At 52.2% G+C, this 19,154-nt stretch overlaps 6 protein-coding genes across 6 annotated transcripts; 3 read left to right on the top strand and 3 right to left on the bottom strand.

Annotated features, from left to right (window-relative positions):
* Positions 1 to 480: 480 nt before the first annotated feature.
* VTN77DRAFT_5605 (uncharacterized protein) lies at positions 481 to 2,081 on the top strand (the record flags this gene model as incomplete). The annotated part of the gene is made up of 4 exons (XM_069421792.1): positions 481 to 531; positions 585 to 664; positions 721 to 1,309; positions 1,368 to 2,081. The coding sequence occupies 4 exons, from the start codon at positions 481 to 483 to the stop codon at positions 2,079 to 2,081; spliced, it is 1,434 nt and encodes a 477-aa protein (XP_069276837.1).
* A 401-nt stretch (positions 2,082 to 2,482) lies between these two features.
* Positions 2,483 to 5,789, top strand: VTN77DRAFT_5606 (uncharacterized protein; the record flags this gene model as incomplete). The annotated part of the gene is made up of 4 exons (XM_069421793.1): positions 2,483 to 2,515; positions 2,584 to 2,680; positions 2,765 to 2,851; positions 2,917 to 5,789. The coding sequence occupies 4 exons, from the start codon at positions 2,483 to 2,485 to the stop codon at positions 5,787 to 5,789; spliced, it is 3,090 nt and encodes a 1,029-aa protein (XP_069276838.1).
* Positions 5,790 to 6,166: 377 nt separating this feature from the next.
* On the bottom strand, positions 6,167 to 6,724 carry VTN77DRAFT_5607 (uncharacterized protein; the record flags this gene model as incomplete). The annotated part of the gene is made up of 1 exon (XM_069421794.1): positions 6,167 to 6,724. The coding sequence occupies one exon, from the start codon at positions 6,722 to 6,724 to the stop codon at positions 6,167 to 6,169; it is 558 nt and encodes a 185-aa protein (XP_069276839.1).
* A 759-nt stretch (positions 6,725 to 7,483) lies between these two features.
* VTN77DRAFT_5608 (uncharacterized protein) lies at positions 7,484 to 9,090 on the bottom strand (the record flags this gene model as incomplete). Its single annotated transcript, XM_069421795.1, has 3 exons — positions 7,484 to 8,252; positions 8,339 to 8,930; positions 8,985 to 9,090. The coding sequence occupies 3 exons, from the start codon at positions 9,088 to 9,090 to the stop codon at positions 7,484 to 7,486; spliced, it is 1,467 nt and encodes a 488-aa protein (XP_069276840.1).
* Positions 9,091 to 10,254: 1,164 nt separating this feature from the next.
* On the bottom strand, positions 10,255 to 15,205 carry VTN77DRAFT_5609 (uncharacterized protein; the record flags this gene model as incomplete). Its single annotated transcript, XM_069421796.1, has 5 exons — positions 10,255 to 10,562; positions 10,617 to 12,893; positions 12,954 to 14,451; positions 14,519 to 14,942; positions 15,114 to 15,205. The coding sequence occupies 5 exons, from the start codon at positions 15,203 to 15,205 to the stop codon at positions 10,255 to 10,257; spliced, it is 4,599 nt and encodes a 1,532-aa protein (XP_069276841.1).
* Positions 15,206 to 17,718: 2,513 nt separating this feature from the next.
* On the top strand, positions 17,719 to 18,906 carry VTN77DRAFT_5610 (uncharacterized protein; the record flags this gene model as incomplete). Its single annotated transcript, XM_069421798.1, has 2 exons — positions 17,719 to 18,528; positions 18,610 to 18,906. The coding sequence occupies 2 exons, from the start codon at positions 17,719 to 17,721 to the stop codon at positions 18,904 to 18,906; spliced, it is 1,107 nt and encodes a 368-aa protein (XP_069276842.1).
* Positions 18,907 to 19,154: the final 248 nt, after the last annotated feature.

The following is a 19,154-nucleotide window of genomic DNA, read 5'->3' on the forward strand; positions in this document are numbered from 1 at the left end:
ACCCTCGATACTTTCTCTCCTGAGCTTTCATAAAGCAAACGGAAAGAAATAGCAAAGTTGCTAGGAGGGACGCGTGGTAGTACTCGTAAGCCAGTACTATCGGATCCGCTGATTATGCACTCCGTATGATATCCCCTGAAAGTCGCCGCCAACTGAGATGTCAGGGTGACGGACGATTTCGAGGGACCACGAAGCCCCAGTACGCTGGCAGATCAGAACTACGAGATGGGATTGATTCAAGACATTTCGTTGATGATCACAAGACGTCCTCCTCGTCTAAATACTAACTTTGCGCCGCGGACTTATCTCCGACATCGCGATCGCTGACCCGCTTATGTAAGTGGAGTTTCAGACGTCAGCCCCCTCTCCGCCTTATCTTACTGCTGTTGCCTCCATTCCTGCCAACACTTGTTGTGTTTCCAGATCTCAAGCAGTCAGTCTACTTCCAGTTCTACACTGCGCTGTGTAGCGCCAGTCACGATGGGTGCCTTACTATCCATCCCGCTCCTGGCACTCCCCAGCGCCAGCACTGTACGTCATGCCTTATCCCAAGACTAGATCTTCGACACGGCTGACATCAACAGCTTTTGTCCGTTGCGGCCTCCTGCTGCGGCGCAGCGACCTGTTCAGCAGTATGCAGCGCCTGTGGAAAGTTTCAGAGCAGGTAGGTCACAAGCATCCCCGCCCCATTGATGCCGGACGACGCTGACCTTCGGACAGCATGGCGACGAGAATCGCCTATGCTTTCATCCTGCTCATCAACTCCATCCTCTCCTGGATAATGCTCACGCCATGGGCTCTCAAAAAGCTAGAGCATATGACCCTTGACTACATGGAAATCCGATGCGACGGCAAGGAGTGTTATGGCTGGGTGGCTGTCCATCGGATCAACTTTGGCCTTGGTCTCTTCCACCTCATCCTCGCCCTATTACTCCTCGGTGTCAGGACATCCAAAGATAGCAGAGCAGCCTTGCAGAATGGGTTCTGGGGTCCCAAGGTACTTTTCTGGATCGGCTTCATGGTCATGTCCTTCTTCATCCCGGAGGGTTTCTTCTTCGTCTATGGCCACTACATTGCTTTCATCTGTGCGATGCTGTTCATCCTGCTTGGCCTTATCCTCCTGGTCGATCTCGCACATTCCTGGGCGGAGCTGTGTTTGGAGAAGATCGAGGACAGTGATTCCCGATTGTGGCGCGGATTGCTGATTGGTTCGACCCTGGGCATGTACATCGCCTCGATCGTCATGACCGTGCTGATGTACGTGTTCTTTGCGTCGAGTGGCTGCTCAATGAATCAAGCTGCGATAACGGTGAGTATGATGAAGCGTTGTCGAGTGCAACCACGAGCTAACTTTTGAATTCGTTCAGGTCAATCTGATTCTTTTCCTTATCATTTCCATCGTATCTGTTCAGCCTGCGGTTCAGGAGTACAACCCTCGCGCTGGGTTGGCGCAAGCAGCCATGGTCACGGCTTACTGCACGTATCTTACCATGTCGGCCGTCTCCATGGAACCCGATGATCGCCACTGCAACCCCCTCATTCGTGCTCGAGGCACAAGGACAGCCACTGTTGTGCTCGGTGCTATCGTTACGATGGCCACCATCGCTTATACGACTACGCGTGCTGCTACTCAGGGCATTGCCCTGGGCTCGAAAGCCGGACACAATTACTCGGCCTTGGGTACAGACGAGAACGAGCACGGACTTGTGACTCAGCAGCCTTTAAGCCGCCGCGAGATGCGTGCCGAAGCTCTTCGTGCTGCCGTGGCGAGTGGCAGCCTGCCAGCCAGTGCGCTGGATGAGAGCGACGACGAAGATGATTATTATGACTCCAAGGATGACGAACGGAGCTCGACCCAGTATAACTACTCGCTCTTCCACGTCATCTTCTTCCTAGCCACGACGTGGGTCGCGACCCTTCTCACGCAGAATTTGGATCCTGAGGCCCAAGGCGATTTTGCCCCCGTCGGCAGGACATATTGGGCCAGTTGGGTGAAGATTATCAGCGCGTGGATATGCTATGCCATTTATCTGTGGACCTTGATTGCTCCTATGCTTATGCCTGATCGGTTTGACTTTTAAATGTGTGCTTATGATGGATGGTTCTTTTCACATCGTTTCCTTTTTTTTTTCCCTCACGTCGTTTTGTTATGTTGGTATTATTATGCCGGTGTTCTGGTTCATTATGTATAGTAACGTCACGATAGCACTCTTTCCTGGGGATAGGGTAGCAATAATAACTACATTATATGTTGTGATTCATAAGTTGGGACTTTCTTTAATTGCTTTAAATCGTAGCTTTTCTGCTTCACATAAAAGATATTAAGTATACCTAATTGTGGTGTTGAGCAAATTGCATGCGTATCTTTAACGCTATATTAAACCACCACCACAGCGGACGGGAAAGGTGGTCGCGCGAAAGCCCGCGTCAACCGCGCATCACTTCAAAGCCGCACCCATTTCACAGACAGGATGGGATGAACATGGCCACCATCAAGCCCATTGAGGCACGCACAGTAAGTTTTACTTATGCAGTGAATTTTGAAGATGGCATTTTGCTGATCTGGTGCAATGCAACTGACAGGTCCACCAAATACAATCCGGGCAAGTCATCGTCGACCTCTGCTCCGTGGTCAAGGAGCTTGTTGAGAATAGTCTGGACGCGGGCGCTACGTCTATTGGTAAGGTGTGGCCTCTTCTGCTGCTGCTGCTGCTGCTGCTGCTGCTGCTGCTGATGTGTGTACTGACTTCGCTGTTTTTTGCAGAGGTTCGGTTCAAGAATAACGGGCTGGACTCGATCGAGGTGCAGGACAATGGCAGCGGCATTGCACCGGAGAACTACGAGAGCGTCGGTAAGCTTGATATGATTCTGTATCCTTTGGAAAGAGCGACACATCTAATTTCAGTCGTTTTACAGCTCTCAAGCACTATACTTCCAAGCTCTCGACCTTCGATGACCTGACCTCCTTGACCACCTTCGGGTTCCGTGGCGAGGCGCTCTCGTCGCTATGCGCCCTCTCCGACTTCCACATCGTCACCGCACAGGCAGACCAAGCGCCCAAAGCGAACAAGCTGGATTTTGAGGTTTCCGGAAAGCTGAAACAGGTCCACGTCGTCGCTGGTCAGAAAGGCACCACCGCATGTGTGAGGAACCTCTTCAGCAGGCTGCCCGTGCGGCGGCGGGAACTCGAAAAGAATATCAAACGCGAGTATGGCAAGGTGCTGAATCTGCTACACGCCTATGCGTGTATCAGCACTGGAGTGCGGTTCAGCGTCAAGAATACTGTCGGCAAGGCCAAAAATGTCGTGGTCTTCGCCACGAAGGCGAACCCGACTACAAAGGAGAACATTGCAAATGTCTACGGCGCAAAGACCCTTCTGGCGTTGATTCCTCTTGACCTCGTCCTAGAGTTCGAACCCTCCACAGCTGGAAGGCGGGTGGATCGAGAGCTGAACAAAATCCATGTTCGGGGCCATATCTCGCGCCCAGTCTTCGGGGAAGGGAGACAGACGCCCGATCGTCAGATGTTCTTCGTCAACTCGCGGCCTTGTGGTCTGCCGCAGATAGCAAAGGCATTCAACGAAGTTTACAAGTCATTTAACGTCTCGCAGTCGCCGTTCGTATTTGCCGATTTCCAAATGGATACCAATGCATACGACGTGAACGTATCTCCTGATAAGCGGACCATTCTGCTGCACGACTCGGGCCCGCTTATAGAATCCCTGAAAGATGCTCTGAACAGGCTGTTTGAAGAGGCGGAGCAGACCGTGCCTCAGTCTCAGGTTGCAGGCACCAGACAGCAGGCTGGTATCAAGCAACATCTACAGAAGGAGCTACAGGAAGACGCGGAGCAGTCAGTGATGCAAGCAACGTCGGATGTAGATCAGGATGATGCAACCATCGAGAAGAGCCTTCAGGCTAATTCTCGTTCTCCGATGGCAGACCTTGATGAACGGTCGGGGGGCGATGTTCCCTCGCTATCGAACGATGATAAAACTGAACAAAGCTCGGACGCGGTTGCTCAAGAAATGTCCGTGGTTGATGAGAACAGGAATCTCGCTGCACAACCAGAAGGTTCCGCATCCGAGATTCGCACGCAGTCTGTAAGAGATGAGGCTAGCTCACAACAGTCTGAAAAGGTACAATCACCAGCTGCTCACGTAGGTGAGCCGCAAATTCCGACACTACGAGGAAGTGCTCCCAGCGAGAAACCAAATGTAGTGCAGAATGCTTTTGATCGGATACGACCCAGGAGACCACCAGCCGAAATTGCCACCATTACTATAGGTGACAAGACCATCAAATCTGTGGTGGGCAGCGGCCCATCCAAGAAAAGAGACCTTTCATCCGCAGGACTTGCAGCTGGTACACGGCAGTCAAAACGCCGAATCCATACCCCGTCCCGACCGAACATATTTGGTCAGACTCTCCTCAAGTCTTTCGCCGCGCCAGGGACGCAAGCAGCTGAGGCTGAGGCTGAGGCTTCACATGGTGAAAGTGAGAAAGACATGAGCGATGCTGAAGAGGAAGTCGCCAGCGAGTCTCCACCTCCAGAACAACCAACAGCGGATCCCGAAATGTCTTTACATGAGGATGATCAGGAGGACGACGCACCTGATCGATTGGAGTCGGAAGAGGCTGATGAGATACCGGAATCGGATGAAGAATATGTCGATGAAGCACAGAAAAAGGCGCAGGATGAGGCAAAGGTCCAAGAACTCATTCGAGAAGCTGAAGAGAAGGCTGTATTGCCGACTGAAAACCACGTCAATCGCGCCAAAAATTTGACAAAAGGCCAACATACGCGGCGTGATTCGACGGCTCATCTTGTAGGAAAGATCAATGGTTCAATCTCCAGGATCCAGGCTCAAACGGAGACATTACGGAGGAGCCTTCAGTCATCTGCTCGCAACGCCGCCGCGGAGCAGGATGAAGACGGCGTATTGTCGCAACAACAATCCAGCGAGGAGCGGCTGTCATTGACCGTGTCCAAGGATGATTTTGCCAAGATGCGTATTGTCGGACAGTTCAATCTGGGCTTCATCCTGGCAACTCGGTCGGCCGAGGATGCAGCAGCGTCATCATCATCACCGAAAGACGAACTGTTCATCATCGACCAACATGCCTCGGACGAAAAATACAATTTCGAGCGGCTCCAGGCCGAAACGGTGGTGCAGAACCAGCGTCTGGTGCGACCCAAGACGCTCGACCTGACTGCCGTCGAGGAAGAAGTCATCATTGAGAATCGGGATGCCCTCGAGAAGAACGGCTTCGTGGTGGAAGTTGACGAGAGCGGCGACGAGCCCATTGGCCGAAGATGCAAGCTTGTCTCGCTGCCGCTCAGCAAGGAGGTCGTCTTTGACGTGCGTGATTTGGAAGAGCTGATCGTGCTGTTGGCCGAGTCGCCGACGGCCACCACCGCCACCACCGATCGAGATGGACCCATGTACGTCCCCCGCCCGAGCAAGGTGCGGAAGATGTTCGCCATGCGCGCATGCCGGTCGAGCATCATGATCGGCAAGACCCTCACCATGAAGCAGATGGAGAAGGTGGTTCGGCACATGGGCACGATCGACAAGCCGTGGAATTGTCCGCACGGGCGGCCGACGATGCGGCATCTGATGACGTTGGATCAGTGGAAAGAGTACGATGAGTATAGTTGGACTCGAACTGCTCGAACTGGGGATGATGTTGAGGACGATCGCGGTGTTTGGGAACGATTCTTTGAGTGGGCGGAGCAGGAGGAAGAGGAGGAGGAAGAAGAGGAAGACGAGGAAGAAGACGGATGAGAGAACCAAGATTCTAGCTAACTAAACATGTATATCTTCTCTGGTATTTGATGTCAGCTGGGGTTTAGATATTCAATATAGAACGGGGATTAAGTCCAAAATGCTACTATTGAGGGCAAATTCATCCATAATACATAAACTGTCCCACCGCGAGGCTGTTAAATCCACTGCAATGTTCAGAAAGTAGTAGTTCGTCATCATCGTCGTTGTCGTCGTTGTCGTCGTCATCAACATCGAAGGAATTTATGACCAGCAGTGAAAATAATGTCCAACCATCCGTCTCTTCTCTCTTCTCTTCTCTTCCCAGTCTCTCTCCCATCCAATCTCTCTCCCAATCAAGGACAGAAGATGAATTTACCTAACCCATCTCCTCTCTCCTACCACCATCGTCCCCACAGACTTCCCCGGACAGGCTGTTGTTGCTGTTTCTTCCCTGGGTCATCATCATGACCGCCATTGACCAGTTCATCACGAATATCTTCCGATGCTCTGCCCTCCTGCTGCTGCTGCTGCTCATCCACCTCATTCACACGGCGATCCCCCTCCCCATCCCCATCCCCATCCTTGCCCCTCTCCCTCTCCTTCTCCTCCACCAACCTCAACGTCTCCTCCACAATCAACAGATCCCGCTCAATCAGCTCCGCCCAGTTCTGCACGTCGCCAATCTCCTTCAGGCCGCGCCGCGCCTGCTCCGCGACTTTGCTCAGCTGGTCGTTCTGCCGCGCCAGCTCCGCCGTCGCCCGCTGCACGTCCGCCTCTTGCTTGGCCAGCGCGGCGGCGTTGGAGTGCAGGTTGGCGGCGCGCGCGCGGAGGTCGGCGTCGAGGTTGGCGCCGACGCTGTGGAGGGTGGCGGTGAAGGCGGCGCGGGCTTCGGCTGTGCGTTGAGAGTGGGAGGGTTGTTGTGTTTGCTGTTGCGGTTGTTGTTGGGGAAACATTGTCGATAATATAGATAGATATTAATCAAGGAAGGAAGAAAAATATATATATAGCAAAGCAACGATGATTGATTATATTGTCGGTTGTTCGTGGCTGATGGTTATCGGATCTCGATGGAAGACGTGGTAATATGCCAATATATATAAGTTCTCGATGTTAATTGTGATTGATATCCGGATAAGATAGATTATCCTGTGATCCCCGTATTGTATTTATTGCTTCGGGCGGGGAAGGATTCTCTCTGTTCGTCTCTCCCTCTTGTTTTGTATATTGGTTTTGTATATCGAGCTTTATTCAATCAACTTCCTGCCCGTATATATATAGGGGATAATATCACAAAAACTAGAATCGAGATAATTCACGAATTGATTTGATAATAATATGTTTGACTATGGTCATCAGATCTGTCGAACCCCACCTGATCTTAAGTTAATTACATGCTTTGTCACGTGGTAGAGAAATTTAATTAATTAGCTTTATGCATGGATAAGTGGAGGAAGGAAGGCTAGGAAGAGGATTTTATAGCCAGCCAGCCAGCCAGCAAGCAAGCAAGCAAGCAATAATACCTTCCTTCTATAGTTAATGGTCTCTACCTGTCTGCCTTCCTATCTACCTATCTATTGATCGATCGATTTACTCTCCCGTCTCCAATTGCAGTGCAGTATATATATATATATATAGCAGCTCACTCTTCTCTGTCTAATTCAACCATTCAATAAAGAACATATATGGTATATGTTATATGCTTTACTACTAAATCATAACTTCCCTTGAATTTTCACATCTCCTCCCTCTCCTCCTCTTCCTTCTACAAACTCCCGCCTCCCCACCCTCTCACACACCTCCCTCAGGATGCCAGCCAACCACTCAAAATCGCTCCGCTGGAGATACACCTGCGCGCTCACGCGGACCCAGAAGTATCCGCCATACCGGATGATTGGTACCATGGTGCTGTGTTCGTTTATCAGGGTGGATTGGAGCCAGGTTAGTGCGGTGAGGGATTCCGGGGTGGTTAGCGGGGGATATGGACTGCCATTACCATTACTACTGCTGCTGCTATTGTTGTGGTTATTCGGTTGGATGTTGTTCGCTTGGGCAGTGTCCTCCTCGTAATACGCCAGCGGCAGTCGCACAGTAGCCATCGCGCATCGCCGCAGCTGGCTGACCTCCCCAGGTTTGAGACCAGGTTCCTGAAGGACTTCCGTCCCCAGCGCCGCGGCGATGATGTCGCCTGCCTCTCGCGCCAGCGTCTCCAGGTACATGTAGATACGATCCTCGCCGCCACAGACCTCCTGCCGGAAGCGGATGGCGTCCGGCACGGTGAAATACGCCGCGTCGTCGGTCGTGGCAGTGCGCTCGAAGAGGAGCTCGAAGGCGCTCTTGTTGTCGTCTGCCACGGGAGACGGTGCGTCTAGAGAGGCCGCCGCTGGGATGAATCCCCATGAGGTGGGTAGCGTCGTGCGCAGCAGGTGCTGGTTGCGCAGAGGGACGTAGAGGACGGCGCAGCCGCGGGGGGTGAAGAGCCATCTGCTGCAATCAGTATGAACAGTACTTTCAACTCGAACAGTCGCGTTATATACTCTAGCCAACTGTAGCAGCTGAAGGAGACTCACTTATGACAATTACTAACAAAGAAATCCGGCTGCAACGTCCCCAAATCCAACGGAATCTGCCCAATAGCATGTGCACCATCAACCACACTCAGAATCCTGTCTTCTCTACACACCTCGATCAGCCGCTCAAACGGGAAGCGCACCGCAGGCTGGCTGACGATGGTATCGAAGACAGCGACGCGGACAGTCAATCCATCAGCTTTGGCCTTGGCCACGACATCACGGAACCGCTGCACGATCTCCTCATGGCTGAGCGGAAGCTGGTACTCGACCTTTCTCGCGCGGACGGGCGTCGTCTCGGTCAAATGGACGATAGCGTTCTCGATAGCGCCGTAGATGGTCGCGAAGTAGACTATTGCGTCGCCTTCGCTGAAGACCAGGTTCCGGAGGACGGTGTTGACTCCGGTGGTTGCGTTGCGGACAAAAACGCACTCGTGAGTCGGAGCGTTGAGCAGCTTGCCGACAGCAGAACGAGCCTCGTCTAGTAGGATAGGCCGGTCGCGACGCAGGAACATGTCCGGATGCGCTTCTGCTGCGTCCTGGAATTGGCGCAGCGAGTGCTGGACGGAGCGGGGGTATGTGCCGTAGGAGCCTGCAGCAGTTAACAAGAAGGGAAGAAGACTAGGAGAGAATATGATGGACACACCATGATTGAAATTCCTATATCCCTCCGCAAAGAGGAAATGCTTCAGCATAGGCGCCCCAAACGGAGTCAATTGAAGAGTCGAACTCTCGGATGACGATGGCGCCATGGCGGGGATGTTGCCGTTTTTCTCAGTCACGCATCGAGAGTAAAAATAATACGAACAAAAAAAATAGAAATTAAGGGATAATTCAAGGAAATACCAATGAGTCTGTCTCAATGAGTTCTAAGGGGGAGGTTCCCCTCACGAGGGCTGATGCTGACGTAAAGGACAGTAGATAAGATAACGAAAGATAAGAGCCCTAAGGTGCAATCGACGATATCGATATCCGCTGGTGAAGAAGAAATTCAATTCAATGACGCAGAGGAAGAATATCAGAGTTATATATATACACGTATATGCCTACCTGTATCAGATCGAATACGAGAATTTTCCTAATTCATTGATTTTGATTTTGTTTCCCTTTCCCCACCTGCCGCTCGTATTCATCCCAGTCGAGTAATCGCCATTTGATTTAAATGCGTTGCAGCCTAGACTCGTCACCGGCACTATATACCTAGGAGGTATTCGTAAACTTTAGTTATTAATCTGGCTAACTTTAATGAGATTAAATTAGATCGATGGAATTGGCCAGAACAGGGCTCACCTCACGCTCTGACTCAGGCTCTCAGGAATCTGATCACAATGATCACTATCTGTAGCAGCACCAGTCACAATATTAAATAACTGTAAGAAAGGGAAGCGCTGTAGGTAGTTTGCACGCAAAACTGACAATTATAATATTCTTGTGCCTCGTCAATAACGTAAATATCGAAAATGGGATAGATCATCAGCAAATCAAGGGGGTAACTGTAATCAATCAATGGAGGAATCACGAACTCTAACATTACTCTGTACAGTACAGCAAGCAAGCACACCGAGATCAGAGAGAGAGATTCCCCTACGAAGTGTCTTCTCCGACTACGATTCCACATCTCAATCAATTATTCCAGCAGATGGAAGACTTCACCTACAAGCAAGGTCCTTAAACCTGTCACCAACAGGGTTGCATTGCAGTCTTGGAGACTGGTTTATTGTAACGGCATACATCAAATACATCAAGACTGCGAGACGACAATACAACTACACAAAACACACTCCAGGTTCATTGTATGGGTCATTGCTTACTCCCGCACAGACATCTGAGACGGCCGTGTCACAGTCTTCTCCTTCGTCACGTCGTTCCAAAAACAGTCACAAAATGGTGCTTCTATCCAAATTCAGCTGGCCAATTCAGCTCCGCTTGCCCTTCTTCTTGGCAGCAACCACCTTGAAAGCAGCATTGCTGTTGTCATCCTCCCGATGCGCGTGGTTGGATCCCTTCTTCGCGACCTCGCTCCATCCGCCGGTGGAATTCTTCGGGTCGGCGAACGCGCTCGTGTTGACCGGATCCACAATGCCCTTGTCGGCCAGCTTGCGACGGCGGATAAACTCCTCCGCGAACCGGCGTCCGTCAAGAGTCTGCGAGTTGGCATACACCGAGTCCGAGATGATCTCCGTTTCTGCCGGCAGGATGAGAAGTTGCTGGACAAAGTCATCGACTAGCGTTCATCGTCAGTTATCATCCTGCACAAAGATTTCGTCTGGGGATTTACCATTGATGCTGCTGTTGAGTCCCCTGCCGAGAGACATCTTAGCCCACTTGATCAACTCCTCCGTGGCCCGGTTTTGATTGGCTGCTGGCGTGTTGGCAACAGCAGCGGTCCGCGCTGGTGCCGCCGGTTTCGTCTTGGCTACCTGGGCCACAGAGACGGTGGTGGCAGTGGTCGAACGAGGTCCGGCCGGAGCAGCAGGCGGTGGCTTGGGCTTCCCTCCGGCACCAACAGTCGTCCAGGCACCACCGGAAGTGGAAGAAGTGTTAGCTGCAGGCTGTGCTGCCGGCTTGCTGGCGAGATCGGCATAACGTTTACCAGCAGCTACCGCAGCCGTGTTGGCGTTAGCTGCCTGTGCAGCATTCGCCGCCGCCAGACGCTGCTTGCGAGCCTCTTCCTCCTTTTGGATCTGCGCAAGAGTCTTTTTCGCGGGCTGGTTGGAGGGGGTTGTACCTTTACCACCAGCAAGAGTCTTGGACCACGCGTTTGCACCCGTCGATCCAGGAGTCCCAGGAGAGCTCGCACTGGCCCAATTGGCAGTCGAAGGCAGTGCTGGGGTTGACGCTTGTTGTGCCTGCTGGCTGAGGCGCTCCTGTTCCGCGAGAAGCTGTGCTCGACGGGCGGCCGCAGCCATTTCTTCTCGCTGGGCAGCGCTGCGGGCCTCGGCTTCTTGGATCTCCTTCAGCGATGGTCCCTTAGGCGCCTCACTGGTGTCTTTCGCCCACGGGGCGATCGACGTTGTCGGTGCCTCCACAGGCGTCTGGTTCTGAGACCGCGAGGTTGCAGCAAGAGCATCTGCCACATTCTGTCGATTGCGCTGAGCAGCCGGAGCTGGGAGCGGCGATGCGGATGGAGGTGGAGGGAAAGGCTGAGGAATACCGCTATCACCTTTAGCCGTCTGCTGCTGTTGTTGCTGTTGCTGTTGTTGTTGTTGTTGTTGCTGCTGCCTCTGAGCTGAAGCAGCCTTTTGAACTTGCTGCGACAGGGAAAGCGGTTCGTTGTTGGTCGTAGAAGTAGTTTCAGCCTCTTGCCGTTGAGCCTGAGCAGCATCGTTTTCTTTCGCCTGCTCATCTTGTTGCTGTTGTTGTTGCTGTTGCTGCTGCTGCTGTTGTTGTTGCTGTTGGGCAGCAGCAGACGTCGGGTGAGTAGGGAGACCATCGCTACTTCGCATTCCTAGTTCCTCGTCTTGGGCCCGGAGAGCATGGAATTCCCGAAGTCGCTCTTCCCGAGCCTGCTGGTCGAAGATGCTGTCCCCATGGGTCTTGTCGTACTGCTGTTGTTCCTGCTGAAGACGAGCCCGGTCTTGTAACATTTGGGCCACCTGCTGAGAATGCAAGTCCTGCTGACGAGCGCCAAATGACCCTGGAGCGTTGTAAGGGAAGGGGCCAGGACGGTTCATATTCAAACGATCAAGCAATGCCGGAAGTTCATCATGAGAACCCATCACGTCCGTGCCGAGCATTTGTGGACCCATACCAGGAAGGGTGTTCTGTCCAAAATAGTTCGGCATCGTTTGGGGCGGCTGGATGGGACCCTGGATTGGCGAAGGCTGATATCCCCCTGGCGAGGTGAGGTTTCCGTAGCTAGGCTGGCTGTGCAGACTATGTGCGCTGGAATGATGTTGAAGCTGATGGGGATGCATCCCATGAGGTCCTCCTTGCAATTGCATTTGCTTCATCAGCGCCTGCTGCTGCGCGAGATGCTCCTTTTGCCTCGCCATCAGATATTGCTCCTCTTGCTTCCTCCTCTCCAGAGCATTCTGCTGTTCAGCAGTCAGAGTGGTTCCAAAAGTTGGGAAGCTATTCGCAAATGGAGGCTGGGCCGTTCCTGGTTGCGAACCCGAACCCCAAGGGCCCGACGGGGTAGGGTCAGGGCCGTAAGGAATCCCAATTTGAGGCACGAGGAAGGGTTCACGCGAGTTTCCGATGCGACGGATGAGCTGTGCCAGCGGTTCAAATTCCGGGTCTTCCAGCCTCTTGACCTGTAGATCGGCGGTAAAGAAGCCGGCCTTGAACCAGTCATGCATTTCCAAGCCCGACCAGGGTCCCTGGATGTTGCCTTGCGGATCTCGGTAGATCCAGCGCATTCGATCCGGCATGACCATGGTCCGTTGCTGGCTAGCTGGCATGTTATTGATGTTGTTGGATGCAGAGTTACCAGCCGTCTGAGTCTGGGTGGATTGGGACTCCCCGGACGTTGCGAGGGTCGTTGGCAGAGCGCTGGTGGTTGTAGCACTCGACACTTGCGTTGACATGGTAGATGATGGCGGATTCATTTGGTCTGTAAGAGGCCACGCGTTAGCCCACTTCCATACTATTCTCGTCTCAATCGTAGTCTTACCTGGTTGCCTGTTGCCACCGTCAATTCCGCCAGAATCCTGGCGTGCCTGTTCACCCTGCATCTGATCCTGCATCGAAGGGGGAAAAAGGGAGCCCATTTTGCTGGCTCTGCCGATGCTACCGGAACCGCTAAGACCTGTATGCGGACCGAAAAAGCCGCCGCCGCCCAAAGTCGACAAACTTGGTGACTGCATTTCAGCCATGGAGCCACCAAAGATGGGATCACCAAAGCCAGAGAATGCCGGTCGCTCTCTGGTGGGCGTGCCAATGGGTCCGCTAGATGGCCATCCACCTGTACCGCCCAGACCGGAAAGGCCACCAAGCCCACCGAGACTGGAGAAGCTTCTACCTGGGCCTGCGCTGGACGTTTGGCTGCGATCGCCGGCTGAGAGGTCTAAACCCGACCCGCCTCGTCGGATGGTGCTAAATGGAGTGGTACTCGAATCATCCCGCAGGTCACTGAGCCCGGGGACATGAGTGCGCTGAACATCCGACCCGTCGGTCTCGACATCATCGTCCGCTTTCTCACCTCTCGGACTCTGATAAGGGTTGGTGTTCGTCGGGCTAGTTGGCTCTAACCCGTGGAGATTGGCGGGAGAGTTGTGAGAATTGTCGCGAGTCTGCAGTAACTCCCGCAATCCGGGGACGCCCGAGTTCGCCCCGAACGCGGAGAAGCCAAGCTGATCGACCCCTTGAGACGACGTTCCGTCCTGCGAGCCACCGAGCACAGCACTGCTGCTGCGAGGCTCTTCTCCAAACGGGTTTGTGTCGCTGCGGGTAGTCCGAGTCCTGACAGGCTCACCCCAGGGCGATTGTGAGCGACTGCCACCTTCATTTTCAGAAAGCTTCTCTATACCCTTAGACTTTTCTTTCCCTGAGCCATCGACATCTTCAGAACTATCCTTAGATAGGAGACCCTTGAATCTGCTTTCACCACGTATACTACCGAACCCCGGTCTCTTCTCCGTTGATGAAGTCGACTGAGTATTGGTAGGACCCAGTGAGAAGCTGCCGAAAGCCCCCATCGGTGAAAAACTTGCATTCTGGGATGCCGAAGGCCACGGTGAAGTCGGTCCGGTTAGCCCTGCGCTTAAGGGATTGGTGGTGGTGCGCTTCAGAGAACCGAAGGGGGATGATATCTCCGGGGCATTCTCCCGACCCGTGCCCTCCTTCGCCTTGTCCTTATCATCTGTTTTGGTATTAGAGCTCGAGTCACGGAAGTCCGTCTTACGGCGCAGAAGGGAAGGTGGCGGAGTCGTCGTGTTGGGCTCGTCTCGGAAGAACCGAGATCCGCTTGTAGTAGGAGACATCGGGTTCCCTGCTGAATCAGTGGTCTCGCGACGCCTGGTGCCAGGTCTGCCGGCACTTGGTGACGATACGTTGAATGAGTTGGAGTGTGAGATGGAGGTTTTACGTCCACCTGCTCCACCACCAGTATTATCCTTAGTTGCGCTGGAGGGCGGAGGCTTCAGAGGGGAGTTAACCGTCGTGGAAAAGAGCTGCATTTTAATTAGCAATCTAGAGGGAAAGATTGAAAGAGACAGAGAGGGAGAGATGAAAGCGCACCTCTTTCTCATCATCATTCATATCGATCAGTCCTAACGGTTCGAATTGTCCCTCGTGGTCCCAACACACCTCTGGCCCCACAGGTGTGTCTTTGTGGTCCTGTTTCCCCCAGGCACCGTTTACAGAAGGAGTCTCTTCGAGCGGGTTCCAATCTGCCACAAAGAAATCCTCCACATTCTTCCCCAAGGTGCCTGCTTCGCGCTGGCTCTTGTAGATATTTAGAAGTTGTTCCTTCGAATACCGACTATCGCCAGCGGAGCCGTTGCGGGACTGATAGTTGGAGTTGAGGTGAGGAGGAATATATGCGGCGGAGGTAGGAGTAGATACAGACGTTGCTTGGTTGGTGTCACGATTGTGGGACATATTTGTGGCAAGCGACGGACGCCGGAAGGTCTGCGTTGCTCCGTTCATGCGAGATCGAGTCCTTTTTGCAGAGATGGGTCGCCCGTCAGTTGATGCGAAACCAGGCAGTACGAAGAGCACAACAGTGGAATAAATGGAACAAAAAAAATTAAGTTGATATTTCTCTAAGAAAAGCAACGTCTAGACGCAGAGTAGAAACGGAATGATAACAAAGAAAGGGTTTGTCTCCTACCATTCTCCGCTACTACCGCCATCTTTCCTGCTTGAATCTTGGGTATTGCCAGCAGCGGCAGAGGCAAAACTGGAGGGTAAAGGTGAAGGCATTGTGTTCTTGGACTGTTAACAGATGGTATACACCAGTCCAGAGCGATAGTAAAAAAGAAAAATCGAACGGGGCCTCGGAGGCACGCAGTTCTTTCGTGGCGGCAAGTGAAGCGCGAAAAAAAAAATCAAAGGATAGCCTCCACACACGGCACAACACAATAATAGGCCGTGATAAAGCAGATGGCTAGATGAGGTGGGCCGAAGCAGTGACTGGCAGCACGTAACGAGGAAGACCGGTCAACAACGGTAGGAGACGACGTGGGGAGCAAGGATGGGATCGAAGAAAGGCCAGACGAACAACGTCGAGATCAGAAGATCGAGATTGAAAGTTCCTGGCAGGTCTGAAAAAGGGTCGTAGCGAATGACGGGCCGGCCGTGGAAATACCACACGCACACAACGCACATCATAAAATTGCCCACACTGTGGAGTACAGCTGTAGTCACTGTACTACTCGTAATTATACAGGAAAATATCCACTGTTAAATTTGACGTATCTACGAATTCACTTTAGTCAATATGTAAAATTTTCTTTCAACGCGTAATTCATAATAAAAAGATTCCCTGCCTGGATACCTGCATACCTAAACTGTACGGTGCGTGGCAATAAACAGGGAGAACCCTCTCCACTATCGCCACAGTTTCCTGCAAAGTTTACAAACGCGCAGCCTTCGACGTGTCACACTAGCAGTCGCAGTCAAGCAGTCAAGCAGTCACTACTAATACAATCTTCGGATCAGTTTTTACATTGCCTGTTGATTCACTACCTGGCTTTGATGTTGATCCTAGATTGTGGATAGGTGTATGTCAATGCGCATGAGTAAGTAAATATAGTACACCAGCGTGGGTGGCGTCCTGAAGGTTTAAATGCTCTCCCCTTTCTTTATCCAAGGACGTCCCTCTACAATAGTATCTTTACAATTACAAATACCATGCTGGAAGCTTTCTGGTTGTAAACGATGGCTAGCTGCAATGCTCCCGTCAAAAAGAAGCAAACTGGCTCTTCCGTGTCGTGTGTCTTGCTTTCTGCGTGCCATTGTTTGCAGGCAATCATACTCTCGGTTAAGCATGCTTGCCATGGTTACATTTTCTCCATCCCATCTTATCTTTGTTACCGTGTGCTGACGATAAACCAAAATTGTCGTGTCGCCGACCTGCAGATACTCTAAAAATGTTGCAAGTCGCATTCCAGTGGTGCTTCTGTCTTTAGCTGTCTCTTGGTTTTGTTCGTGCTGACTTTCTAAGTACTATATCTCAGTTCACAGAAAAGACCTTTCGAATCTCGTTAAGACTCAAGATTTCCCTGATTGGGAATAATGGCGTCTATCTTGCACAGAAAGAACAGAAGTGAAGATATCACCTACCTACCTTTGGGTAGTACGCGATGCTCATTCCATCGAACATTGGCTCACCAAGCACTCTCAACGAGGGAATCTCTGCCAGAGAATTAGAGAATATATTCCGGTGTCAACCTCTCAACCGGAGTACCATGCGCAGGCAAAATGACACCCGCTTGAGCATGGGAGAATTCTCAGCCCATGTTGTGCTTTCCATGGACATTTGCCAATACATTCCAGCATATTCGTGTGGCCATGAACCAGTTTCTCTGGTTGCCTGCTACTGACAGGCTCACCCTGACAGCCTTTGAGATTTTTCTTCTCCATGCAGCGTAACTCTTTGGATATCCTATCCACATCTGGAGCTATCGACAGTGCACGCATGTCCCTCTGAAACCCATTTTTCCACAAGCGAGTATCACAGGACGCCAGAGAGGCATGCGACGGCCTTATATAAGTCCACGATTGATATGAGACACGATCTTGGAAAAGTTTCCTGAAAGAGAGAAGATCATCGTACATCATTTACAGTTAGATGAAGTTGGTGCTTTGAACCAATTGACTCTCAAATAATCATCGTCCGGAATCCATCCTAGGCATCCACGTTTCGGCTCCTCCGTTCTGATAGTAGTGATAGCCCTATATATGGAGCTTTACTGGGGAATTGATTGATGCCTCTGCTTATATAAGAAGTACCTGAGACTTCCCCAGCCCGGAGCCAAGGCAACAACAACCGACAACCTCGGGTCGCCAAACGGCACTCCCTACTGTATATCGACGATCTAGATTAGATGTCTTCGTGGAGCCGATAGATTTTTCAGAGATTCGATCGAATCAATATTTAGCTTGGCTTTACCTACCTAAGGTATAACAGCTGTGCGGTTCCACGGTCGGAGGGGTCTCCGTCCCTCGGTTCAATTAGCCCAACCGGTACGATTTGGCAATTGCGGGGTTAGTTACAAATCAATACCAAGAACTGAGCTTGCTGTCAGTCTATTTATGCATTGATAATTGCTCAGATCGGATCAGAGCAGAGCAGATACGCACTTTTGATAATATATACTAATATATCGACCTGAGAGGGAGTGGAAGTGCAGAAACTCTGCTCCGCACGGAGACGAACCCTGAATAATACTCCGTACACACGACAAAATTACCTCCTCACAAAAACATTCACCATGCCCAAGGCCATCTTTCTCGACCCCATCGATGGCAAGCCCGGCAAGCCAGGACAAGTCTACTATCCGATCGTCCAGCGTCCCGTGCCGCAGCCAACCCCGCAAGGTCGCGAACTGTTGATCAAGTTGACCGCCGCATCACTGAACCATCGCGACCTCTTCCTGCGACAACACCTCTATCCCGGCGTGACGTTCGACGTCCCCCTCGGCGCCGACGGCGTGGGCACCGTCGTCGCCGTCGGCCCGGACGTCTCCAACCCGCAGCGATGGCAGGGCAAGCGCGTCATCCTGAACCCGGGCTACGGGTGGAAGGACGACCCTGACGGCCCCGAGGACCCCACCGGGTACAAGATCCTGGGCGGCACCAAGGTCTGCCTCAAGGGCACCCTGCAGGAGTTCGTCACGATCGACGAGTCCGAGGTCGAGGAGGCTCCTGCCCATCTCTCCGACGCCGAGGCCGCAGCCCTGCCGCTGACGGGTCTGACCGGGTGGAGGGCGCTGATCAACAAGGCTGGGGAGAGGAATTCGGGCAAGGGAGCTGCGGTGCTGATCACTGGCATTGGCGGGGGTGTTGCGCTAATGGTGCTGCGCTTTGCGGTGGCCAGGGGGGCGGACGTCTTCGTCACCAGCTCGAGTGAGGAGAAGATCCAGAAGGCTGTCGAATTGGGTGCGAAAGGGGGTGTCAACTACAAGGAAGAGGGCTGGGAGAAGAAGCTGCTGGGGCTGCTCCCGGCTGGGAAGAAGTCTTTCGACGCCATCATCGACGGGGCTGGTGGAGATATTGTCGAAAAGGGAGTCAAGTTGCTTAAAGTAGGTACCTCTTGACTATGCTTAGGATCTTTCGATGCGTGGATATAGCTACCATGAACTTGCTTGCTAACGATTTCCAAGCACGGCGGCGTGATCTCCGTCTACGGAATGACAGTCGCCCCCAAGATGCCGTTCCTGATGCAGGCCGTGCTCAAGAACATCGACGTCCGGGGCTCGACGATGGGCTCGCGCAAGGAGTTCAAGGATATGGTCGAATTCGTCAAGCAGCACCAGATCCGGCCCGTCGTGTCGCGCGTGCTGCAGACCGACCTGGACGACATTGCCGCTATCGATGGCCTGTTCGAGGACATGAAGGCAGGCAAGCAGTTTGGCAAGCTTGTCATTGAGTTTGGCAAAGCTGGCGAAAGTAAGTTGTAAGTTGTGATGGTGGCAGCTGTACATTTTGGATTTATTGTCATTGGTTTTTTTTTCCCGCCGTTATGTGACAAGGCGTTTGTTCTGTCTATGCTTTTTCTCATATTTTCTTAGGGACATAGAAGCATGAACTCGGAGTATAGACAAATGTATAGTGCATGAATGATGTTATTTAAGGATCATCCTGCTTTCTATCATCTTGTCAAGCCAGAAATGATTTCTTGTGCCTGGATCCTGAACGGAGTATTATA

This window comes from Rasamsonia byssochlamydoides (genome assembly GCF_041956645.1).
Source record: "Rasamsonia byssochlamydoides strain NRRL 3658 unplaced genomic scaffold VTN77scaffold_40, whole genome shotgun sequence".
NCBI classification, from domain to species: Eukaryota; Fungi; Ascomycota; class Eurotiomycetes; order Eurotiales; family Trichocomaceae; genus Rasamsonia; species Rasamsonia byssochlamydoides.